A 25,966-nucleotide genomic window follows, 5' to 3' on the forward strand; every position below is an offset into this window, starting at 1 on the left:
TCAGAGATACAGGCAACTCCGAGACACAGCATCTCATCAGGGGCATCGGGAGACTGGGGGGTTCTCTGACGGGACACCTTGGAGAGACCGACCGGGGAGACTGACAGCGGCCAGCTGGACCAGGGTGATCCCGCCCGGGTCTGTCCTTGGGGTCAGTCAATCAATGGTATTTATTGAGCGCTTACTGTGTGCAGAGCACCGGACTTGGGAGAGAAGTTCCCTGCCCTCAGGATGCCCCCGGTGTAGATGGGGCCGGCACGTTCCTGCCCTCTGGGTGCCCCCGATGTAATAATAATAACTACGTTGATGATGGGAGGGAAGCAGCATGGCTCAGTGGGAAGGGCCCGGGGAGTCAGAGGACCTGGGTTCTAATTCCGGCTCCGCCACTTGTCTGCTGTGTGACCTTGGGCAAGCCACTTCACTTCTCTGTGCCTCAGTTACCTCATCTGCCAAATAGGGATTAAGACTGTAAGGCCCACAAGGGGCAACTTGATTGCCTAGTATCGACCCTAGCGTTTAGAACAGTGCTTTGCCCATAGTAAGCAGTTAACGACAGCCATGATTATTATTATTTGTTACGTGCTTTCTGTGTACCGTACTAAGCTCTGGGGTGGATACGGGCACTTCGGGTTGTGCACAGTCCCTGTCCCACGTGAGGCTCACAGTCTCCATCCCCATTTTACAGATGAGGTAACTGAGGCCCAGAGGAGTGAAGTGACTCGCTCGAGGTCTCACAGCAGGCAAGTGGTGGAGATGGGATGAGAACCCATGGCCTTCTGTCTCCCAGCCCATGCTCTATTCAATACTCCATGCTCCTATAAGTGCTTAGGAGAGTACAGTAGACTGTAGGCTCATTGTGGGCAGGGAATGTGTCTGTTCTACTACTAGGAATAATAATAATAATGATCATTATGGTACTTGTTAAGTGCTTACTATGTGCCAAACACTGTTCTAAGCCCTGGGTTAGATACAAGTTAGGTTGGACACAGTCCCTGTCCCACTTAGGACTCACATTCAGCGTGGCACAGCGGAAAGAGCCTGGGCTTCGGAGTCAGAGATCATGAGTTCGAATCCCGGCTCTGCCACTTGTCAGCTGTGTGATTTTGGGCAAGTCACTTAACTTCTCTGTGCCTCAGTTACCACCTCTGTAAAATGGGGATTAACTGTGACCCTCACGTGGGACAACCTGATTACCCTGTATCTACCCCAGTGCTTAGAACAGTGCTCTGCACATAGTAAGCGCTTAACAAATAGCAACATTATTATTCTTAATCCCCACTTTTTACAGATGAGGTAACTGAGGCCCTGAAAAGTGAAGTGACTTGCCCAAGGTCCTACAGCAGACAAGGGGTGGAGCCGGGATTAGAATCCATGACCCGCTACACCATGCTGCTTCTCTATTCTATTCTCTATTAATATATTGTCCTCTTCCAAGCATTTAGTACAGTGCTCTGCACACATTAGCGCTCAATAATAATAATAACGATGGCATTTGTTAAGCGCTTACTATGTGCAAAGCACTCTTCTAAGCACGGGAGGGGGGGGATACAAGGGGATCAGGTTGTCCCACATGGGGCTCGCAGTCTTAATCCCCATTTTCCAGATGAGGTCAATGAGGCCCAGAGAAGTGAAGTGACTTGCCCAAAGTGACAAGTGGCAGAGCCGGGATTAGAACCCATGACCTCTGACTCCCAAGCCCGGGGTCTTTCCACTGACCACGCTGCTTCATTGATATAATGCAACAGTGTTGGGAGACACATTCCCTGTCCACAACGAACTTACGGTCTATATGTCGGCTTGTGCAAGAAATCCCAGAATTCCAGCCTATCACCATGCTGGCAGAGATCCCAGCGATATTCCCGGCAGTTGCAGATTTCCCTGGTGTCCAGGCTGGAATGACCAAGGCAATTTCCAGACTAAGGCTCACTTACGCCTGGGAGAAGCAGCGTGGCCCAGTGGAAAAAGCCCGGGCCTGGGAGTCAGAAGACATGGATTCTAATCCCAGCTCTCGTCTGCTGTGTGACCTTGAGCAAGTCACTTTGCTTTTTGTGCCTCAGTCCCCCTCATTTGCAAAATGGGGATTCATTACCTGTCCTCCTACTTAGACTGCGAACTCCATATGGGATCTGATGATCTTCTATCTACCCCAGGACTTAGTACAGTGCTTGGCACACAATAATAATAATAATAATAATGGTACTTGTTAAGTGCTATGTGCCAGGCAGTGTAACCAGCCCGGGGTGAATATGAGCAAATTGAGTTCATTCAATAGTATTTATTGAGTGCTTACTATGTGCAGAGCACTGTAGCTCTAAGCACTTGGAATGGACAATTCAGTAACGAATAGAGACCATCCCTGCCCATTGACGGGCTTACAGTCTAATGGGGGAGACAGATGGACAAAAACAAGACAACTTAATCACAATAAATAGAATCAAGGGGATGTACACCTCATTAACAAAGTAAATAGGGTAATAAAAATATATACAAATGAGCAGAGTGCTGAGGGGAGGGGAAGGGAGAGGGGGAGGAGCAGAGGGAAAGGGGGGTAAGGGGGCTTAGCTGAGGGGAGGTGAAGGGGAGCAGAGAGGGAGCAGAGGGAGCAGAGGGAAAAGGGGAAGCTCAGTCTGGGAAGGCCTCTTGGAGGAGATGAGCTCTCAGTAGGGCTTTGAAGAGGGGAAGAGAGTTAGTTTGGCATAGTCCCTGCCCCACATAGGGCTCACAGTCTCAATCCCCATTTCACAGATGAGATAATTGAGGCATAGAGAACGATAATAATGATAATTATGATATCTGTTAAGTGCTTACTATGTGCCAAGCACTGTTCTGCCAAGCGCTAGGGTAGATGAAAGGTGATCAGGGTGTCCCATGTGGGACTCACAGTCTTAATCCCCATTTTACAGATGAGGGAACTGAGGCACAGGAAAGCTAAGTGACTTGCCCAAAGTCTCACAGCTGACAAGTGGCGTAGCCGAGATTAGAACCCACACCTTCCGTAAGCGCTTAACAAATGCCCCAGTCATTATTAGTAGTATTATTATGTCCCTCCTCACCCATGCACTTAGTCCCACTCTCGGAGCACCTAATAATAATAATTGTGGTATTTGTTAAGCGCTGACTATGAGCCAAGCACTGTACTAAGCAGTGGGGTGGGCACAAGTATATCGGGTCGGACGCCCTTCTGCCCAGATCTTTAAACTGGGGTTGTTTCCCCACCTGTAATTGATTTTAATGTGTTTCTCCCACTCTAGACTGTAAGCTTGTTGTGGGCAGGGATCGTATATCTACCCACTGTGCTGTACTGTCCTCTCCCAAACGCTCAGGCCAGTGCTTTGCACACAGGAGGGACTCGGTCAATACCGTTCGTCCATTATTTGACACCTCTCTGCACGCCCGCCCCCTATGCCGCCCAGTCAGCCCAGCTTTCCCTGAGCCCAGAGACATCATCGTAATAAGAAGGATAATAATTACGGGGTTTGTTGAGTACTTCCTATGTGCCAGGCACTGTACTAAGCGCTGGATGGGCACAAGCAAATCGATTGGACCCAATCCCTGTCCCCCGTGGGACTCCCAGTCTCAATCCCCATTTTAATAATAATAATAATAATTATGGTATTTGTTAAGCGCTTACTATGTGCTGAGCACTGTTCTAAGCGCTGGGGGAGATACAGGGTAATCAGATTGTTCCAGGTGGGGCTCACACTTTTTAATCCCCATTTTTACAGATGAGGTAACTGAGACACAGAGAAGTGAAGTGACTTGCCCAAGGTCACACAGCAGACAAGTGGCGGAGCCGGGATTAGAACCCATGACCTCTGACTCCCAAGCCCGGGCTCGTTCCACTAAGCTATGCAGAGGAGGGAACTGAGGCCCAGAGGAATGAAGTGACTTGCGCAAGGTCACACAGCCGATGGATGGAAGAGACGGGATTAGAACCCACGACCTCCTGACTTCCAGGCCCTGGCTCTGTTAGGAGCAGTTGGATGGTTGGGTGTGGGCGAGGATAGGGGCTGGGCTGAGACCAGGGGGCCGGGGGGCCTGCAGATTGGGGGTCACGGGGGGCTGGGCTGGGCTGGGCAGCACGGCCTGGTGGAACGAGCCCGGACCCCGGAGGCAGAAGGACCTGAGTTCTTATCCCGGCTCTGCCACTGTTTATTTGTATTGACGCCTGCCTCCCCCACTCTGGACTGTGAGCGCCTTGTGGGCAGGGAATAACTCTCTTTATTGCTGTATCGTACTTTCCCAAGTGCTCAGGCCAATGGTCTGCACGCAGTAGGTGCTCAAAAAGTACGATTGAACGGATGAATGACTACAGTGCCTGGCACAGTAAGCGCTTAGCAAATACCGACATTATTTTTATCGGTATTATTATTCTGTGTGTGCAGAATAATACCGGTGGCTTGCTGGTGCCTGGAGATAAGACGGTTTTGTCTGGCTCCCCCCGGCCTGGGAACAAAGGGTCTTTGTGGCCTAGGAGAGGCCGCGGCGGGGGGACGTACCAGGCGGAGGGGGGATTGTGAACGCCGGGGCAGGGGGGAGCTGTTTGTTTACCGAGGGGCAGATGGCCGGCGCAGGGGTTGGGGAGGACGGTCAGTACCATCTCTGGGGTCCGGCAGCTGGGGGAGGGGAGGAGCTGGCCCGCGGAACTGGCTTCACACCCCATCTGTCCGTCTATTTTCCTGTCTTTCTACCTGTCCGTCTAGTCTCCCCGCCCGTCTGCCTGTGCATCCAGCTGCCTGTCCGTCTACCTGTCCGCTTCTTCGTTCGTTCGTTCATTGCTTGTCCGTCTGCCTGCCCGCCTGTCCGGCTATTTGCCCGTCTGCCTTCCTATTGGTCCGTTCGGTCGTATTTATTGAGCGCTTACTTTCATTCGCTCAATCAATCGTATTTATTGAGCGCTTACTGTGTGCAGAGCACTGGACTAAGCGCTTGGAAAGTCCAATACAGCAATAAAGAGAGACAGTCCCTGCCCACAGCGGGCTCACAGTCTAGCCGGGGGGAGACAGATACTGATACAAGTGAACAGCCATCGATATAAATAAGTAAAATGACAGATTTATCCATAAGTGGTGTGGGGCGGGGAGGGAGGGAAAGAGCAAAGGGAAGGAGTCGGGGTGACGTGGAAGGAGTGGGAGATGAGGAAAAGGGGGGCTTAGTCTGGGAAGGCCTCTTGGAGGAAGTGCACCTTCAGTAGGGCTTTGAAGGCAGGGAAAGTGATTGTCTGTGGGATTTGGGGAGGGAGGGCGTTCCGGGCCGGAGGCGGGACGTGGGCCAGGGTTCGGCGGCAAGACAGGCGAGCTGGAGGCCCAGGGAGAAGGTTAGCGGCAGCAGAGGAGGGGAGTGTGCGGGTTGGGATGGAGGAGGGGAGAAGGAGAGGCGAGGTAGGAAGGGGCGAGGGGATGGACGGCTTTAAAGCCAATGGTGAGCAGATTTTGCTTACTGAGTGCTTAATTACTGCCTATCCGTCTTCCTCTCTGGGAGATGGTCTGCCTGTCTTCCTGTCTGCTTGTCCGTCTACCTACCTACCTGCCTGTCTGCCTTCCTATTCATTTATTCAGTTGAATTTACTGAGCGCTTACTTTGTACACAACACTGTGCCTGTCTGGGAGCCTGTCTGAGAGCTTGGCTGCTTGTCTGTCTACCTACCAGTCTGTCTGTCTCCCTGCCTGTCCTACCATCATTATTATCCGAATTGTACACTCCAAGTGCTTAGTACTGTGCTCTGCACATAGTAGGCGCTCAATAAATACTATTGAATGAATGAAAATGAATTGCTATCTGTCAGTGTTACGACCCAAAAGAGTCAATTAGGCATGGGGGGGATTTGTGACTCAGCTTTACCGACAGAACAAAGAAAACATTTATTAACATACAGAAAGCACTGAGAGGCAGCATGGCAGATGGATAGAGCCTGGGCCTGGGTGTTATGAGGTAATGGGTTCTAATCCCAACTCCTCCACATGCCTGCTGTGGGACCGTAGGTGAGTCACTTCATGTCTCTGGACCTCAGTTCTCTCATCTGTAAAATGGGGATGAAGACCGTGAGCCCTAGGTAGGACAGGGATTGTGTCCAACCCGATTTGCTCGAATCCACCCCAGAGCTTAGTACAGTGCCTGGCACATAGTAAGTGCTTAGTAATAATAATAATGATTGCATTTGTTAAGAACTTACTATATGCCAAGCACTGTTCTAAGCGCTGGGGTAGATACAGGATCATCAGGTTGTCCCCCGTGGGGCTCACAGTCTTAATCCCCATTTTACAGATGAGGGAACTGAGGCCCAGAAAGGTTAAGTGACTTGCCCAAGTGGCGGAGCCGGGAGTAGAACCCATGGCTTCTGACTCCCAAGCCCGGGCTCTTTCCATTAGGCCACACTGCTTCTCTTGCTGCTGCTTAATCAATACCATAATAATAATTATTATTAGAAAACCATCAAGCTCAACAGACCCTGCTTCTCTTAAGCCTCCAACCCAAGGACGATGAGGGTTCTAATCCCAGCTGTGCCTCTTGTCTGCTGTGTGACCTTGGTCAAACCACTCAACCTCTCTGGACCTCAGTTCCCTCATCCGTAAAGTGGGGATTAAAACTGTGAGCCACACGTGGGACAATCTGATTACCTTGTATCTACCCCAGCACTTAGAAGGTGCTTAGCACATAGTAAGCGCTTAATAAATACCATAATTATCATTATTTTATCTCTGACACTATTAAAGCCCTCAATCCTCAGTCAATCAATGGCTCCCAAGCCCGGGCTCTATTCGCTGCGTCATGCTGCTTCTCAGTGCTTTCTGAATGTTAATAAATGTTTTCTTTCTGCGATATTGAATATCATGGTTCGTTCCATCCGGAAAGCTGAATCGCGAAAACTTCCCGTCCCTAATTGAGAATTTCCTACGGCGGGATAATCAGACCCGTGTGACATTCAAGTCCTTAAATGGACCGGACCGGCGCGGGTGTCCCCCGGCCAAGAGGTCCCACCCCCCGGGCTGTCTCGTGGTCCTTTCGGATAACGGCGAGCAGCAGCGGCAGGTCTTTCCCCCCAGCCTTTATACTACACTTATTGACCCTCACATCGAGCTTCTTCCCCCTAATGTCCCTAATGTACCGATTGCAGTCCCGTTGTCTTCTGCTCTTAGAAGACACCTCGCCTGGACATCTGTGGGTCAGTCAAAATTTAGGACATTCATTCATTCAATAATATTTATTGAGCACTTACTATGTGCAGAGCACTGGACTAAGCGCTTGGAATATACAATTCGGCAACAGATAGAGACCATCCCTGCCCAATGACGGGCTCACGGTCTAATCGGGGGAGACAGACGGCAGAGCAAAACAGAACGAAACGAAAACAAGACAACGTTCTCACGATAAATAGAATCAAGGGGATGTACACCTCATTAACAAAATAAATAGGGTCATAAATAATATATACAAATGAGCACAGTGCTGAGGGGAAGGGGGAAGGGGGAGGAGCAGAGGGTGGAGGGGGAGCAGAGGGTAAAGGGGGGAAGGCCTCTTGGAGGAGGTGAGCTCTCAGTAAGGCTTTGAAGAGGGGAAGAGAGCTAGTTTGGTGGACGTGAGGAGGGAGGGCATTCCAGGACGGTGGTAGGACGTGGGCCAGAGTTCGACAGCGGGATAGGCGTGAACAGGGGACTGTAAGGAGGTGAGCGGTGGCAGAGGAGCGGAGTGTATGGGGTGGGATGGAGAAGGAGGGAAGAGAGGTGAGCTAGGAGGGGGCAAGGGGATGGACAGCTTTGAAGCTAAGAGTGAGGAGTTTTTGTTTCGACATATTAGGCCTTCGCTTGGAGGCAATAGGCCTGGCTCAAGTGCGTTTACAGGAAGTGATATGCCAAAGGGCATTAAATTTAGCACGGTGTTTACCGAGGTGCAAAATGTACACTTCAGTCGGCCTACCTGTCTGACTGTCAGCCAGTAGACCTGCCTGTCTGTCTGTGAGTCTGTCTACATGTCCGTCTCTCTTCCTGTCTGCTTGTCTAGTTGTGTAGTGAGTGCTTGTCCTGTCTGCCTGTCTCTGTGTGTCCAACTGGACCCGTCTGCGGGCTAAGAGTCTCTCTGGCCTTCAGGAAGCGCTTGCGACTTTTTGTGTGCGGCTGTGCGATGGTGGTGGTGGAACTGTGGTTGTATGTCGGTGATCGTGTGATGAGATCTGTGAGAAGCAACGTGGCTTAGTGGAAAGAGCAAGGGCTTGGGGGTCAGAGGTCGTGGGTTCTAATCCCGGCTCCTCCACTTGTCAGGTTTGTGACTTCTCTGTGCTTCAGTTACCTCATCTGTAAATTGGGGATTAAGACTGTGAGCCCCATGTGGGACAACCTAATTACCTTGTATCTACCCCTGTGCTTAGAACAGTGCTTGGCACTTAGGAAGCGCTTAACAAATGCCATTATTATTATTATTATGATGGTGGTGGTGTTATGGTGGTGGAATAACAGCGGGGGTGATGGCGGTTGTGTCGCAGCGGTGTGATGCACTGCCAGTGGTGCGATGGTGGTTTTGTGATGGTGTGATAACTGTGGTGTGAAGTCAGAGGCCTGATGGCGGTGGTGTAACGACAATGGTGTGACGTCCGTGGTGCGAAGTTGGTGGTTTATTATTTATTTGCTTATGTTTTTTATTGATATTAATGTCTGTCTCCTCCTCTGGACCCTAAGCTCACTGTGGGCAGGGAATGCATCTAGTTCGAATCCCAGCTCTGCCACTTGTCAGCTGTGTGACTGTGGGCAAGTCACTTAACTTCTCTGTGCCTCAGTGACCTCATCTGTAAAATGGGGATGAAGACTGTGAGCCCCACGTGGGACAACCTGATTCCCCTCTGTTTACCCCAGCGCTTAGAACAGTGCTCTGCACATAGTAAGTGCTTAACAAATACCAACATCATTATTATTATTATCATTGTTATATTGTACTCTCCCCCAGCGTTTAGTACAGTGCTCTGCACACAGTCGGCACTCAATAAATACAAGTGGATGAATGAATGAATGGTTTGACAGCCATGATGTGATGTCAGGGGGTCACATCACTGGTGTGAAGTCATTCATTTAATCAATTAAATTTATTGAGCACTTACTTTGTGTACCATATGTACTTGGGAGAAGGCAATACAACAATAAATAGACACATTCCCTGCCCACAGTGAGCTTACTGTCTCAATGAGGGGAAGTCACACATCGATAGAAATCAATAAATGAGGGATATGGACATAAGTGATGTGGGACTGGGGCTGGGGGGGAAGAACAAAGGGAGCAAGTCGGGGCGATGCAGAAGGGAGTGGGAGAAGAGGAAACGGGGTTCATTCATTCATTCAGTAGTATTTATTGAGCGCTTACTATGTGCAGAGCACTGTACTAAGCGCTTGGAATGGACAATTCAGCAACAGATAGAGACAATCCCTGCCCATTGATGGGCTCACAGTCTAATCGGGGGACAGACGGACAAAAACAAGACAACTTAATCACGATAAATAGAATCAAGGGGATGTACACCTCATTAACAAAATAAATAAAGTAATAAAAATATATACAATTATATACAAATGAGTGCAGTGATGAGGGGAGGGGAGGGCGGAGGAGCAGAGGAAAAGGGGTGAAAGGGCCTTAGCTGAGGGGAGGTGAAGTGGAGGCAGAGAGGGAGCAGAGGGAAAAGGGGAAGCTCAGTCTTGGAGGAGGGGTTTTAGTCTGGGAAGCCCTCTTGGAGGAGATGGGCCTTCAACAAGGCTTCGAAGGCGGGGAGACTCATTGTTGGATTAGAGGAGGGGGAACGTTCGAGGCCAGAGCCAGGACCTGGGTCGGGGGTCGGTAGTGAGATAGAAGAGATGGAGGCCCAGTGAGTAGGTTAGCGGCACTAGAGAAGTGAAGTGTGTGGGCTGGGTTGGAGAAGGAGAGTAGCAAGGTGAGGTAGGAGAAGCAGCGTGGCTCAGTGGAAAGAGCCCGGGCTTGGGAGTCAGAGGTCATGGGTTCGAATCCCTGCTCTGGCACTTGTCAGCTGTGTGACTGTGGGCAAGTCACTTAACTTCTCTGTGCCTCAGTGACCTCATCTGTAAAATGAGGATTAACTGTGAGCCTCACGTGGGACAACCTGATTACCCTGTATCTACCCCAGCACTTAGAACAGTGCTCTGCACATAGTAAGCGCTTAACAAATACCAACATAGGTAGGAGGGAGCAAGGTGGTGGAGGGTTTTAAAGCCAATGGTGAGGAGTTTTTCTCTGATGTGGAAATGGATGGGCACAGTGAAGGGAAATCCGTGGTGTGAAATTGGCAGTGGTGTGACATCTCGGTGTTGTCCCGGCAGGCGTGTTGGCTGGTTTCAATATGAGTGGAGACCTGGACCGGCCACTAACCAGCATTCCCCTGGGCTCCCTGGCCGCCATCGGTGTCTCGTAAGTCCCGCCTTTGGGGAAGATGTGGGGTGGGAGTGGGGGGGTCTCCCTCTGACTCTCTGCATCTCTGAGTTCATCTCCCTCTACCCTCCCCTCTTACTCGTCCTCCGTCTTTTCTCCTCCCAACTCCCCATCCTCCCTGCCTCCACCTTCTCCCCTTTTCCTTCTCCCGTGTCTGCTCCCGGCTTCTTCCTCCCTTCTCCCTCTCCAGCTTTTGTTGGAGCGGGCCGGTCTGCCCCACCCCTAGCTGAGTTTGTCCTCTTTCCCCCCTCGATATCTCCCCACTGGACACAGCACCCTCCTCTCCAGTCCCTTCCTCCCTTCTCCCTGCCCCTTCTCCTTATCTTTCAGCTCTCAAATACAATCAACTGTTGCCAGTCCTTCTGGTGTCCCACCCCTTCCTCTCCCCCACCCTCAACGGTCCCCAGCCTTAGCCTCCTCTCGGGCCTCCCTGCCTCCAGCCTCCAGCCTCTCCCCTCTCAGATCGTCCTTCCAAAACGTTCCTCGGCCCACCTCCCTCCACTCCCCAAAACCGGACGGCTCAGCGCCTTCCGGACTCTCTCCGTCTTACCGAGTTTTACTTCGCCCCAGCTTCCCTTTTCACTGCCCCCGATCCACGGATCGGTCAATCAGTAGCCCTCGACACGCAGTGGAATGCCTGCTGCCTGCAAAGCGCAAACTGTGTTGCTCCTCTAGACTGGAAGCTCGTTGAGGGCAGGGAACGCTTCCACCGACTCTGTTGTCTTTTACTCAAGCTCAGTGCTCTGCACACAGTAAGCGCTCAATAAATCCCACCGATTGGTCCCTGCACCGGCGGACGACCACAGTCGATCATCCCGTTTTGCAGACGGAGAGGCGGAGGCCCAGAGAGGGTCACTGCCAGGGTCGAGGTCCGGCCCGAGGCTGGAGGGTGGCCCGGGGCTTGAACTCGGGTGTCCTGGCTCCCTGCCTCACGTTCTGCCTACGGGGCCAGGCTAGGAGGCCCAGGGAGCGGACCAATTGGCTAAACCTCAAATTGATTGGCCCATTCAACAGGTGGGGAAGGTGACGCCGGGGTTGGGATCACCACTGGCCACTGAAGAAGGTGGTGATGGTGGTGGAGGAGAGGGTCCCTGGGGCCATGGGAGTCATTCCCTTGCTTTCTGGTGGGACGTGCCTGGCTTCCCCCCAAGTCCTCCGCCACCCTCCCCCCACCCCTGGTACCTCCCTCCTCGGTGCAGAGACATCTCTGTCATGGGCGGTTGGCAGGTGGTTCCTCTATGTGGTTTTCGTCTTCCTGCTGGGAGCCGTCTGCAGCCGGGAGGCCCTGCGCCAGGACTTCATGATAGCCCAGAAGGTTGGCAAGGGTTCTGGTTGGCATGTGTTGGGTTGGCTCAGGGTGGGGTCCCCTTCCTGTCTCTTCGTGTCCCTCTGGACTCCCCCCTTGTGTCTTCTCAGCGTCCTCCTGGAGTCCCCCCAACCATCCCTGGCCATCCGGGGGTGAAAGAGCAGGCCCAGACCCATGTCTGGCCTCGTGTCCAGACCCAAGCCCAGCCCCGTGCCCCTACCCATGCCCCTACCCGTGCCCCAATCAATGCTTAGCCCCATGCCCAGCCTCATGCCCAAACCCAAGGCCAGCCTCATGCCTGGCCCCATGCCCAGACCAATGCCAAGACCCATATCCAGACCGATGCCCAGACCCTTGCCCAGCTTCATGCCCGGCCCTGTGTCCGGCCTCATGCCCGACCCATGATCGGGCCCATGTCCAGTCCTATGCCCGGCCTTATGCCCAGACCAATACGTAAGTGAGGCAGGGTGATTCTGCCAGACTCCTATCTCCCTGTTGGCGGGTGGGCGGACAAGGTGACATCCTGCTTTCTATTATCCATGGACTTGGGGGAAATGAGAGGCATGGATAAGTGGAAAGTGCAGATAATCCACACTTGTCCCTTCTCCACATATCCTGTGATCCAAGTTGCCCTCTGACCATCTGGACATTTGGGGGCCTCCTGTCCACCCCCTACCCCGGAGAGGAAGAGCTGGTTCTATCTCCCCATGGGGTCTGCCCTGGCTCTGGCTCTTCCAGTCTGTCTGGCTTTCTCTCTCTGAGTCTCTCTCACCCTGGGTGTCACCGACTTTGCCTCTCTTTATGTCCATCTCTCGGTCTCTGCTTGGGTCTCCCTGCATCCCGATCTCTGCAACCGTGGCGATCTGAGTCTCTGCCTCTGGTGCTTTGAGGGGTGTTTTTCTGGTGTTGTCTTTGATGGCCTCTCTTTAAGTGCCTCTGGCGAGGTCTCTGTCCCTCTCTGAGTACCTCTGGCAGTGGGCTCGGACTCTGTCTCTCTGTCTCTGCCCTCTACTCTCTGAACTCGGCATCTCTGATTGTCTCTGCCTCTGGAAGGGGCTCCATCTCTGCTCTCTGCCTCTACTCCCTGACCTCTGTGTCTCTGATTGTCTGTGCCTCTGGAAGGGGCTCCATCTTTGGTCACTGCCTCGGTCTCTCTGTCTCTGACAGGGAACTCTGACTCTGTCTTCTGCCTCGGCCTCTACTCTCCGACCTCTGCGTCTCTGCTCGTCTCTGCCTCTGGAAAGGGCTCCGTCTCTGGTCTCCGCCTCAGTCTCTGACCGTCTCTGGTGGGGCCTGTCCCCCGGCAGGTGTCTTTGGTGGGCTTCCTGTTCCTGCTGGGGCTGTACATTTCCTCGCTGGCCTCTTGCATGGGGGGCCTGTACGGGGCCCCCCGCATCCTGCACTGCCTGGCCCAGGAGAAGGTGGTCCCAGCCCTGGCGTTCCTGGCTCAGGAGGTGAGTCCACTGGGGTCAGGGTGGGGAGGGGGCCGGGGCGGGGACGACGGGGAGGGCCCGGGAGTTGGGGGGAGAGACGGGCCGGGGTCTCTGGGGACTGCCCGGGTCCGTCCTGGGCTTCTGCTGACCAACAGCAGCATGGCCTAAGTGCTTAGTACAGTGCTCTGCACACAGTAAGTGCATAATAAATACGATTGAATGAATGGCCTAGTGGATAGAGCCTGGGCCTGGACATCAGAATAATAATAATAATCTGGTATTTGTTAAGCACTTATTATGTGCTGTTCTAAGCGCTGGGTAGATACAAGGTAATCAGGTTGTCCCACATGGGGTTCACAGTTTTAATCTCCATTTTCCAGATGAGGTAACTGAGGCTCAGAGAAGTTAAGTGACTTGCCCAAAGTCACACAGCTGACAAGTGGCAGAGTTGGGATTAGAACCCACGACTTCTGACTCCCAAGCCCAGGCTCTCTCCACTGAGCCACGCTGCTTCTCTAGAAGCAGAGGCAGAAGAAGAACCAGAAGAACCTGGATTCTAATCCCAGGTCTGCTTCTTGTCAGCTGTGTGATTTTGGACAAGTCACTTCACTTCTCTGGGCCTCAGTTCCCTCAGCTGTAAAACGGGGATGAAGACTGTGAGCCCCATGTGAAACAGGGACTGTGTCCAACCTGGTGAACTTGTATCTACCCCAGCACTTAGAACAGTGCCTGGCACATAGTAAGTGCTTAACAAATACCATTTAAAAAAATGGCTGCCTTGCTGGACACCAGGATTTGGGGGTGGCGGGAGGAAAGAGGAGGTAGAGGACACGGAGGGAGCCCAGAGGGGGCCCACTCCCCATTGGCTGGATTGCAGTAGGCAGGCTAGGGGTGGGATGGGTTTAATCCCAGAAGGCTTCTCCGGTGGTTTGGGAAGTAATTTACAGAAGGGAAGGACCTGGGTTTAATTAATTAACTAATTAATTAATCAGTCAGTCAATGGTATTTACTGAGCACTTACTGTGTGCAGAGCACTGTGCTAAGCTTTTGAGAAGCAGCATGACGTAGTGGATAGAGAGTGGGCCTGGGAGTCAGAAGGTCATGGGTTCTAATCCCGGCTCCACCACGTGTCTGTTGTGTGACCTTGGGTAAGTCACTTCACTTCTCTGGACCTCATTTACCCCATCTGTAAAATGGGGATTGAGACCGTGAGCCTCACGTGGGACAGGAATGGTGACCAATCTGATTTGCTTGTAGCCACCCCAGCACTTATCACAGAGCCTGGCACATAGTAAGTGCTTAACAAATGCCATCATTATTAATTATTATTATTATTACAATGCAACAGAGTTGGTAGGCACATTCCTTGCCCAAGAGCTCAGAGTCTGGGGGTGGGGGGTGGGAGGAGGAGCTAAGACTTCCTAAAGGAGGGTGGTTTTGGGAAAGTAATTTGCAAGAGGGAAGGATGTGGATTTAATCCCAGAAGTCTTCATGGGCGGTGGGGCATTGAAAAGGAATTCACAGGAGGGAAGGGGTGTGGGATTAATCCCGGAAGGCTTCCCAAAAGATGAGGGGGTTGGGAAGCAATTTACAGGAGGGAAAGGGTGTGGATTTAATCCCAGAAGGCTTCCCAGAGGGGGGGGAGTGGTTGGGGAAGCAATTTACAGGAGGGAAAGGGTGTGGATAAGTGGAATCTGCAGATAATCCACATTCGGAAGGGACTCCGATTAATGGAATCTGCAGATAATCCACACTGGCCATCTCTTCACCCCGCCTGTGCCCCGAGATGCCCTCGGACGGTTTGGGGTCCTCCCGTCCCCACCCATGCCCCCACCCTTGGGAGGAAGAGCTGTCTCTGTCTCCCCCTCATCGTCTTCCCTGTCTCACCCTTTACCGTCTGCCTGTCTCTCCACCTCTGAGTCTCTGCTCTCTGGGTGTCACTGACTTTGTCTCTATTTGTGTTTATCTCTGTCTGGGACTCTCTCTGAGTCTCTACGCCTCTAGTGTGTGGGTGGTGGAGGAGGGATCTTTGTCTCTGGCAGTGTCTCAGGGTCTCTGATGTTATCTCTCTGAGTGTCTCTGGCAGGGAGCTCTGACTCTGTCTCTCTGTCTCTGGTCTCTTGTCTCTGCATCTCTTATTGTCTCTATCTCTGAAAAGGGCTCTGTCTCTTGTCTCTGCTTCTCTCTAAATGTCTCTGATTGTCTCTGGCCTGTCTCTCTCTCTCTGAGTATCGGTCTCCCGAGGTGTCACTGGCTTTGCCTCTCTTTTTGCTTATCTCCCTGTCTCTGGCTGTGTCTCTGTGTCTCTGCCCATGATGGTCTCTCTGAGCATCTTCAGGGGGAAGACACTAGGGCCAAGGCGAATGAAGGTGGCAACAGCCTGGCTCCTTGTGGGCAACTCTGTTGTCTTGGACTCCCACAGGAGTTTAGTATAGTGCCTGGCACAGAGTAAGCAACATGGCCTAGTGGATAATAATAATTATGAAATGTGTTAAGTGCTTACTATGTGCCAGGCACTGTACTAAGCGCTGGGGTAGATATAAGCAAATCGGGTTGGACGCAGTCCCTGTCCCACGTGGGGCTCACAGTCTCCATCCCCATTTGACAGATGAGGGAACTGAGGCCCAGAGAAGTAAAGTGACTTGCCCAAGGTCACACAGTAGACAAGTGACCGAGCCGGGTTTAGAAGCCATAGCCTTTGGACTCCCAGACCCGTGCTGTATCCCTTATGCCATGCTGCTTCTCCAGGGATGGAGCCTGGGCCTGGAATTCAGAAGGAACTGGGTTCTAATCCCAGCTCCGCCACTTGTCCGATGGTGACCTTGGGCAAGTCACTTCACATTTTTGTTCCTCAGTTCCCTCATCTGTAAAATGGGGATGAAGACTGTGAGCCCCAGGTGGGACAGAGATTTTGTCATTCATTCACTCATTCATTCAGTCATAGTTACTGAGGGCTTTCTGTGTGCAGAGCACTGTACTAAGCACCTGGAGTGTACAGTTTGGCAACAGTTAGAAACAATCCCTGCCCAACAACGGGTTCACAGTCTAAAAGGCAGAGCAATGATAGTATATTCCAGTTCAGGGGTTCATTCATTCACTCATTCATTCAGTCGTATTTATTGAAGGTTTACTCTGTGCAGAGCACTGGACCGAGCACTTGGGAAAGTGCAGTACAACAAACATTCCAACCCAACTATCTTGTATCTACCCAGTGCTTAGAACAGGGTCTTGCACATAATAAGTACTTAACAGATAGCACAGTCACTATTCTTTAGCTCATTGTGGGGAGGGAATGTGTCTGTTTATTGTTTTGGCCTCTCCCAAGCGTTTAGTACAGCTCTCTGCATACAGTAAGCACTCAATAAATTTGACTTATTCAATTGTATTTATTGAGCGTTTCTGTGTGCAGAGCATTGTACCGAGCGCTTAGAAAGTACAATATAGCAATAACGCGAGATGATTGAATGAATATTAGTAAGCGCTCAATGCATCCCATTGATTGACGGATTGATTGGGAGGGGGTCCGGTGGGGTGGGCCCCGGGGTCCCACCTGACCCCCTTCCCCCTCCCTCCCTGCAGAGCGGCGGCCCCCGGGACCCTCCGGTGACGGCCATCGGGGTGACGGGCCTGGTGACCGTGGCCTTCGTGTGCCTGGGCCAGGTCAACGTCCTGGCTCCCATCGTCACTGTCACCTTCATGCTGACCTACGCGGCCGTCAACCTCTCCTTCTTCTCCACCGGCCTGGCCCGGCCACGCGGCCCCCCGCCTCGGTCCGGCCCCAAGGCCCCGCCGGACCCCCGGGCCTCGATGCCCCTCTTGCCGCCACCCAAGCCAGACGGGACGTCCGGTTACGGGACTGCCGGCCCCCCGCCCACGGCCTTTGCCCACGGCCTGGACCAGTTGGTGGGGGTGGGCCGGGGACGGCAGGGGGCCAGACGGACCCTGTGGGATAGCTTCCGGCTGGACCCCGGCCCTCCCGGCCCCAGGGGCCGGTGGGCCCTCAGCGGGGGAGGGGGCCGGGGGTCGCCCCCACAGGAGGGGACCGAGGGACCGTGGGACCCAGCGCCGCAGAGAACAGGTGAGGCGGGGGGTCGCCGGCCTCCGGGTGGGGGCCGAGGGGGGAGAGAGAGAGGAGTGTAGATGGAGAGTGTGAGCTGGGGGACAGTGGGAGGAGGAGCAGGGAGCTTAGAGGGAGAGTGTGAGCTGGGGGCAGTGAGAGGAGGATCAGGGAATTTAGTGGGAGAGTGTGAGCTGGGGGGCAGTGGGAGGAGAGAGCAAGGAGGTTAGAGGGAGGGTGTGGCCTGGGGGCAGTGGGAGGAGAGAGCAAGGAGGTTAGAGAGAGGGTGTGGGAGAGTTTGGGGGTTAGAGTGAGAATGTGAGCTGGGGGCAGTGGGAGGAGAGAGCAAGGGGTGTAGAGGGAGAGTGTGAGCTGGGGCGGGGGGGCCAGTGAGAGGAGATATCAGAGAGATTAGAGGGAGAGTAAAGGGAAGTAGCATGATCTACTGGATAGAGCCCGGGCCTGGGAATCAGAAGGACTGGATTCTAATCCCAACTCTGCCTCTTGTCTGCTCTGTGACTTTGGACAACTCACTTCACTTGTCTGGGCCCCAGTTCCCTCACCTGTAAAATGGGGAATACGAGACTGTGAGCCCCCAGGTGGGACAGGGACTGTAACCAACCCGATAACCTTGTCTCTACCCAGCGCTTACAACAGTGCCTAGAACTTATTAAGCACTTAACAAATACTATATGAAAAAGAATGTGAGCTGGGGGGAAATGGGAGGAGAGAGCAGAGAGGTTCGAAGGAAAGTGTGAACTGGGGGCCAGTGGGAGGAGGAGCAGGGAGGTTAGAGAAAGAGTGTGAGCTGGGGGCAGTGGGAGGAGAGAGCAGGAAAGTTCGATGGGGAGAGCCGGTCACCCCACGGATAACCGAGAACAGTCCCTACTCTGGGGGACAACAGGAGCAGAGTCAGGTGAGAATGCAAACGGGGAAGGATGAGGCAATTGGAATTCTGCTCTCTCCCGGCAGATTCGTCCCCCGCGCCCGGCGCCCAAGACCCCCGGACTCTGCCACCTTCGCCCTTCTCGCACCTGTGCAACCCCTGGGTGTCCCTGATTGGTGTAAGTCCCTGGGTCAGAGATCAAAGCCTCGGGGGCTCCCCCCACCCCCACCATCCCCTCCTGGGGTCCCAGGGGTTGGGAGAGGAGAGGGACCCCGCCTTTTGTGTGCGAGCTTAGAGGACTGGGCGGGAACGATCGGCTTCGGTTTTGGACTATCCGTGATTTCCGTTATCCGCGGCTTCCGGTCACCCTCCCCGTGGCCACCCCCGGGATCCCAGCTGGTGGAGTACGGGCGGTCCCTGGGTGGTCTCGGGGATCCTGAGAGCCGTCGGCGGTCCGCAGGCCTTCGGCTTCCTGGTGGTGGTGTTCCTGATCCAGTGGGTCTACACCTTGGTGAATCTGGCCATCGCGGGCTCGCTGTACCTCTACATCTGTCGGGTCAACCCGGGAAGACACCCTGGTACGTGGAGGGAAGGGAGGACCCTGCCCCAGCCCAGAGACCCCCACCCTCTCCTTCAGAAACCAGGCCCGTTCCAGGAGCCAGCACAAGGGGTGGGGGTGGAACCAAAATAGTAATTATAATAATATAGAGGACTTGGGTTCTAATCCAAGCTCTGCCACATAACTTCTGTGTGACCTTAGGTAAGTCGCTTCACTTCTCTGGGCCTCAGTTACCTCATGGGGATTAAAGCTGTGAGCCCCAAGTGGGACATGGACTGTGTCCTCCCTGGATTAGTTTGTATCGGCCCCAGCGTTTAATACAGTGCCTGCAGCGTAGTGAGCCCTTAACAGATACCACATAATCGGCTCCACCACTTGTCTGCTGTGTGACCTTGGACGAGTCACTTGCCTTCTCTGTGCCTCAGTGACCTCATCTGTAAAATGAGGTTTGAGATAGTGAGCCCCACCTGGGACAAGGGATTGTGTCCAACCTGATTTGCTTGTATCCACCTCAGCGCTTAGTACAGTGCCTGGCACATAGTAAGCGCTTACAAATACCATTATTATCATTATTAGTAGTATTATTAGACTGTAAGCTCGTTGTGGGCAGGAAACTCTATTATATTGTTCATTTATGCAATCATATTTATTTAAGCGTTTACTGTGTGCAGAGCACTGTACTAAGCGCTTGAGAAAGTACACTACAACAATAAACAGTGACATTCCCTGCCCACAGCGAGCTCACAGTCTTCTCCCCCAAGCGCTTAGTACGGTGTTCTGCACTCAGTAAGCGCTCCATAAATATCACTGATTGATTTGTGGTGGTATTTGTTCAGTGCTTACTGTGTGCCAAGCACTGAGCTGAGCGCTGGGGCAGAAACATGTCAATCAGAGCAGGCCAGTCCCTTGTCCCGAGTGTTTGACGTCTCTCCCTCTCTTGTCTCTCCCCTTCTCTCTATCCCTGTCTTCTCCCTGCCCAGGATCGACGGGAAACTGCCACTTCTTCCGAAGGGTTAAATCAGTGTGTGTGCCGGCCTTCAGGTGCGCCTATTAAGTACTCACCCACTTCCCTCCTCCTCCTCCTCCTCCCTCCCTCCCCCTTAGTCCCATCCTTCTCCCCCCACCTCCTCCTCCCTCCCTCCTGGGGATGGTCTCAAGGGCTGGGGGGCTTTGGAGGACTCTGAGAGGCTGGGGAGTCTGGGAGAGTCTTGTGGGGGGGGTGTCTGAGGGGCTGGGGTATCTGGGGCAGCCTTGAGGGGCTCTGAGGGGCCGGGGTGCTTGGGGCGGGGAGCTTGGGGAGGATCTGAGGGACTGGGGGAGCTGAAGAAGTCTCAGGGGGTGTGAGGGTCTGGGGGGGTCTGAGGAGTGCTTTGGGGGATTGGGGTGTCTGAGGCGTCTTGGGGGCTTTGAGTGGCCGGGCGGGGTCTGGGGAGTCTTGGGGTACTCTGAGCAGCCAAGGGGCCTGGGGGTGGGGGATCAGGAAGACTCTGAAGGGCTAGGGTGTCTGGGGAAGTCTTGGCGGGGTCTGAGGGTCCAGGATATTGGAGGGGTCTTGGGGGGCATCTTGGGGGACCGTGGTGTCTGAGGTGACTTGAGAGGGTCTTGAAGGTGTCTTAAGGTCTAGGGGGACTGGGGAGGCTCTGAAGGGCCAGGGTATCTGTGGGGTCTTGGGGGGCTCTGAGGGTCTGGGGAGTCTTGGGGGCCCTCTGAGGGGTCTTGGTGGGGGGTCTGAAGGGCCCAAGTGTCTAGGGGTCTTGGGGGTGCTCTGAAGGGCAGGGTTGTGTCTGGAGAGGTCTTGGGAGGACTCTGAGGGGCTGGAGGGTATGAGGAAATCTTGGGGGGCTCTGAGGGGCCAGGGTGTCTTAGGGATTCTTGGCCGGAATGTCTAGGGGGGAGCTCTTGGAGGCAGAGCTCCGAGGGATCGAGGTGTCCAGGACGTCTTGTAGGCCTATTGGGGCTTGTCCTGGGGAAGCTTTGAGGGGCTGGGGGATACTGGAAGGGATTTGAGGGCTGAGGAGGTCTGGGGGGTCTTGCAGAGGGCGCTCAGAGACACCGGGGTGTCTGGAGATTGACAGGGAGGGGCCCCCCCCAAGGGCGAAGTTTCCCCAAGGTTTCCCACTGAATTATCAGGCCCCGGCCGGGGCGGGCCGGGGCGGGGGCTTCCTGCCCCTCCGCCCCTCCCCGGCGGCTTCCTGGTGCCGGCGCCGGCCGGAGGGTCCGCCCGGCCAGACCAAGCAGCGGCGCAGGACAGGAACAATGCTTTCCGGACCGACCGGGCAGGCCTCGGGGGCTGGGTCGGAAGGCGGGAGATGGGAGCTGCCAAAGACACCCTTGGCTCATGCCCATTTCCACCAGAGAGCCGGGCCACTGCCCCCCTGGGGACGATGGTCCTAGCCCCTCGCTGGACTGCCACTGTAGAAATGCCCAGTCCCTTCCGATAATAATAATAATAATTGTGATATTTGTTAAGCACTTACTTTGTGCCAGGCACTGTACTCAGCGCTGGGGTGGATACAAGCAAATCAGGTTGGACACAGTCCCTGACCCACATGGGGCTCACAGACTCAATCCCCATTATACAGAGGAGGGAACTGAGGCCCAGAGAAGCGAAAGTGAATTGCCCAAGCCCTCACAGGAGACAAGTGGAGGAGCTGGGTTTAGAACCCATGACCTTCTGACTCCCAGGCCTTTGCTCTGTCCACTGCGTCGTGCTCCCTCTCCACTGTAGAAATGCCCATGGACTTGTCTATGGAAGCCGCCCATGCCCACCACTGTAGAAACTCCCAGTGCCCTCCACTGTAGAAACACCCCTGGCCTCCTCTGAAGAAGCTGCCCATGCCCACCGTTGGTGAAATAGCCCACTATAGATGTGGCCCTTAGCTCCCTCTAGACTGTAAGCCCACTGAGGGCAGAGAATGTGTCTGTTCATTGTTAAATTGTCCTCTCCCAAACAGTACAGTGCTCTGCACACATTAAGGGCTTGGGAGTCAGAGGTCATGGGTTTGAATCCTGGCTCTGCTACTTGTCAGCTCTGTGACTGTGGGCAAGTCACTTAACTTCTCTGTGCCTCAGTGACCTCATCTGTAAAATGGGGATGAAGACTGTGAGTCTCATGTGGTACAACCTGATTACCTTGTCTCTATCCCAGCGCTTAGAACAGTGCTCTGCACAAGTAAGCGCTTAACAAATAACATTATTATTATTAAGGACTTAATTGGGAAACAGCATGGCCTAGCGGATAGAGCTCGGGCCTGAGCCTGGGTTCTAATCCCGGCTCTGCCACTTGCCTGCTGTGTGACTTTTGGCAAATCACTTCACTTCTCTGTGCCTCAGTTCTTCATCTGGAAAATGGGGACTAAGACTGTGAGCCCCATGTGAGACAGGAACTGCGTCCAACCTGATTCCCTTGTACCTATCCCAGCGCTTAGAACAGTGGTTGACACATAGTAAGCGCTTAACAAATGCCATCCTTATTATTAATGACGACTGAATGAATGAACCTTCTGGGTTAGAAGCAGGGCCACTCTAGATTGCACCCACACCAGCCACTGTAGAAGTGGCCCTCGCCCGCTCCCAGCCGGGCACCCCCTGACCCGGTATCCCCTTCTGCAGCGGTGCCCAGGGACCCGAGGAGGAGATGGTCTTGACCCCAGCCCTGCCCAGTGTCGATGTGGAAACTGCCCAACTCACACAGGACAACACGGACTTCGCCGCCCGAGACCGCTACCATGCCTCCTCGCTGGTCAGCGGTGGGGAGCTGGGGACCCCTCTCCCCACCACTGCCCGCCTCACGGCCCCCTTGCCCACTCCTTGCCCACCGGCTGGCCGGAGGGAGACGGGGGACCAGATCCCGGAGAAGGGGCTGTGCCCTTAGAACCCCGGGGGCACAAGCTGGCACTGGGCCGGTGAAAAAGGCCCAGGGGGTCTGGAACCCGGACTTGGGTATGGGGTCATATGTTCCCCGGGGCGGCGTGTGGTGGGATGTGACAATCCTTCCATTAAAGCCACAAGATTCTTGGGAATTCTGCCTTTTCCGGGAGCCCTCAGCCTCCGGCCACACCGCCTGGGGGAGGGGAGTGGGGGACCGCGTGGACAACGGGAGGGTCACTGTAGGGGCCGAGCTCTGGGAGGTCGATCCCCGGGATGGGGGGAGCAGCTTTGGGGGACCACGGGAGGAGGAAGAGGAGGAAGAGGAGGAAGAGGCCTGAGTGGGGCCAGGCCTCGAATGGGTCAGAGGGTAGAATTGTGTCTGTGTATTGTTCTACTGTGCTTTCCCAAGTGGTTACTACAGTGCTCTGCGCACAGTAAGTGCTCAATAATATGATTGAATGAATGAATGAAGATAAAATGGCCACAGATAATCCAGAAAGGGGATAATATGCTGGAGGCCTGTCAGAATCCCTGGTGCATTCACGGTAAGGGAAACACTGTGCTGGGTGGTGGGAGAGGGCAGAGGGAGGAGGAGAGCTGATCCCTGCCCGCGGGGGGCTGCCCGACTGATGGGGAGACCAGAAACTCCCCTTCAACCTCCACAACACACACGCCCGAGAGCAGCCAGGGCCCAATCAGGGGTGGCTTCAAGTCCATGTGGGCAGCCTGCAATTCCCCGGGGCATGTTGGGACCAGAGGCCTGAGAGCCGGGGGGATGCTAGTGGGGGATCCGGGGCCCGATCAAGGGTGGTTTCGGTCCATGCGGAGGGACCACGGTGCCCGGGTACCCTGGAAGCAGAGCCCCGACAGCCGGAAAGATGACGGTGGTGGGTCCTGGGGCCCAATCGGGGGTGGCTTCAGTCCACATGGGCGTCCCACAGTGTCCAGGACATGCTGGGAGCAGAGACCGGAGAGCCAGGGGGATGATGGTGGAGGGGCCGAGGGCCCAGTCAGGGGCAGCTTCAGAGCATGCTGATGGCCCGCAGTGCCCGGGGCATGCTGGAAGCAGAGCCATAAGAGCCGAGGGGGGGCTTCTGGAGGAAGGGTTGGGGCCCGATCGGGGGTAGTTTCAGTCCATGCGGGTGGCCCGCGGTACTCAGGGCATACTGGGATCAGAGCCACGAGAACCGGGGGGCCATGCTGGGATCAGAGCCCCGAGAACCCCGGGGATGCTGGGGAAAGGGCCTGGGCCCCTGCCCAATTCAGTCCACGTGGGCAGCCTGCGGTGCCTGGGCCATGCTGGGACCAGAGACCTTTCTCACGATGGAGAGAAAGCAGGGCTGAGCTGTAGTTACGGTGCCCAGCGCTTACCACGGTGCTCCTGTGCTTAGTATAGTGCTTGGCACATAGTAAGCTCTTAACAAATGCCACAGTTATTAGATCGGTGAGGTACAGTAGGAGGACGAGAGATTGAGGAGTTTCCATCGGACGCGGAAGTGGGTGAGCAACTGCTGGATGTTCTTGATGGGTGGCGAGAGGTGGACTGAACGTTTTTTCAAAAATATTTGCTCCTTAAGTCCCCTTTTCCCTCACTCCCTCTCCCTTCTACATCACCTACGCACTTAGACCTGTCCCCTTGAAGCACTTGATATTCACCCCACCCTCACAGCACTTTTGGCCATATCCATAATTTATTCATATTAATGTCTGCCTCCCATTCTAATTATTATTATTATTATTATTATTATTATTATGGCATTTGTTTAGCACTTACTACATGCCAGGTACTGTACTAAGCGTCGGGGTGGATACAAGCAAATGTAGTTGGACACAGTCCCTGTCCCACGTGGGGCTCACAGTCTCAGTCTTCATTTTACAGATGAGGTCACTGAGGCCTAGAGAAGTGAAGTGACTTGCCCAAAGTCACACAGCAGACAGGTGGAGTACCCAGGATTAAAACCCTTGACTTTCTGACTCCCATACTCAGGCTCTAGCCACTACACCATGATGCTTCTCTAGACTGTAAGGTTGTTGCGGAAAGGGAATGTGTCTACCGATTCTATAGTGTTGTCGTCTCCCAAGCACTTAGAACAGTGCTCTGCACACAGTAAGCGCTCAATAAATACCTTGGATTGATTTTTTAGTTTTATTTTTTAATGATCCAGGCAGCAGTGTGAAGTATGTACTGGAGTGCAGAGAGGCAGGGGGCAGGGAGGTCAATGAGGAGGCTGAGGCAGGAGTCCCGGAGGGATAGCATAAGGGCTTGGATGAGCGTGTGAGCAGTTTGAATGGAGAGGAAGGAGTGGATTTTAGTAATGATAATAATAATAATGATGGCATTTGTTAAGCGCTTACTATGTGCAAAGCACTGTTGTGGGCACTGGGGAGAATACAAGGTGATCAGGTGGTCCCAAGTAGGGCTCACAGTCTTAATCCCCATTTTACAGATGGGGTAACTGAAGCACAGAGAAGTTAAGTGACTTGCCCAAAGTCACACAGCTGACAAACGGCTGAATGGAGATTTGAACCCATCACCTCGTACTCCCAAGCCTGTGCTCTTTCCACTGAGCCACGCTGCTTCTGTTGTGATGTTGTGATAACGTTCTCCGGTAATGTTGTGAAGGTTGTACTTATAGGATTTGGTGACAGATCGAATACGTGTGTTGAATGTGAGAGATAGGGAGGATGGTGTTGTTAGAGAAGTGGCACGATGTAGCGGATAGAGCCCGGGCCTGGGCGTCAGAAGGTTGTGGGTTCTAATCCAGCCTCCACCACCTGTCTGCTGTGTGACCTTGGGCAAACCGTTCACTTCTCTGGGCCTCGATCCCCTCATCCGTAAACTGGGGATCGAGACCGTAAGCCCCACGTGGGACGGGGACTGTATCCAATCCGATTTGCTTGTCTCCATCCTGGCGTTTAGCACAGAGCCTGGCACAGAGCAAGCGCTTAACAAATGCCACTGTTATTATTACTATTGCAGGGATGGGAAAGTCACGGGAAGGGCAGGGTTTGGGTGGGAAGATGAGGAGTTCTGTTTTGGCCTCTTTGAGTTTGAGGGCCATCCAAGTCCAGCTGTCCTGAAGGCCTTGGCTTCCCCTCCCCCCCGCCCAGGCCCCGGCCCGGCCCAGCTTCCATCCCCAGGGATCGGGTGCGGTTCCAAAAGAAAGTTGATCTGGCCTCGAAGCGGCGGCGGCAGCCGAGGCCTGCGTTTCGTTTTCTGTTCCCTCCTCCTTCCTTCTTCCCTCCTCCTCCTCCTCCTTTCTCTCTCCACCCCCTTCCACCCTCCTCTTCTGTCCCTCCTCCTCCCTCCGCCTCCTCCCTCCCTTCTCTCCCCCTTCCCTCCTCTGTCCTCTCTTCCTCCCTCCTCTCACCCCCCTCCACCATCCTCCCTCCTCCGTCCTTTCTTCCTCCGTCCGCTCCTCTCTCCTCCCTTTCCT

The 25,966-nt window shown here is 54.0% G+C and overlaps 1 protein-coding gene across 1 annotated transcript in view; it reads left to right on the top strand.

Moving 5' to 3' along the window:
• Nucleotides 1-22,671, top strand: part of SLC12A8 (solute carrier family 12 member 8) — a 34,961-nt gene extending 12,290 nt beyond the window's left edge. The window contains exons 6-13 of the mRNA XM_029069229.2: nucleotides 10,310-10,397; nucleotides 11,646-11,733; nucleotides 13,032-13,192; nucleotides 16,739-17,235; nucleotides 18,187-18,278; nucleotides 18,561-18,678; nucleotides 19,640-19,700; nucleotides 22,272-22,671. Of these exons, the coding sequence (XP_028925062.1) occupies nucleotides 10,310-10,397; nucleotides 11,646-11,733; nucleotides 13,032-13,192; nucleotides 16,739-17,235; nucleotides 18,187-18,278; nucleotides 18,561-18,678; nucleotides 19,640-19,700; nucleotides 22,272-22,533 (1,367 nt within the window). The 3' untranslated portion in view covers nucleotides 22,534-22,671. The remainder of the gene's footprint in view (nucleotides 1-10,309; nucleotides 10,398-11,645; nucleotides 11,734-13,031; nucleotides 13,193-16,738; nucleotides 17,236-18,186; nucleotides 18,279-18,560; nucleotides 18,679-19,639; nucleotides 19,701-22,271) is intronic.
• Nucleotides 22,672-25,966: the final 3,295 nt, after the last annotated feature.

This window comes from Ornithorhynchus anatinus, chromosome 1 (genome assembly GCF_004115215.2).
Source record: "Ornithorhynchus anatinus isolate Pmale09 chromosome 1, mOrnAna1.pri.v4, whole genome shotgun sequence".
In the NCBI taxonomy this organism is placed as follows: domain Eukaryota; kingdom Metazoa; phylum Chordata; class Mammalia; order Monotremata; family Ornithorhynchidae; genus Ornithorhynchus; species Ornithorhynchus anatinus.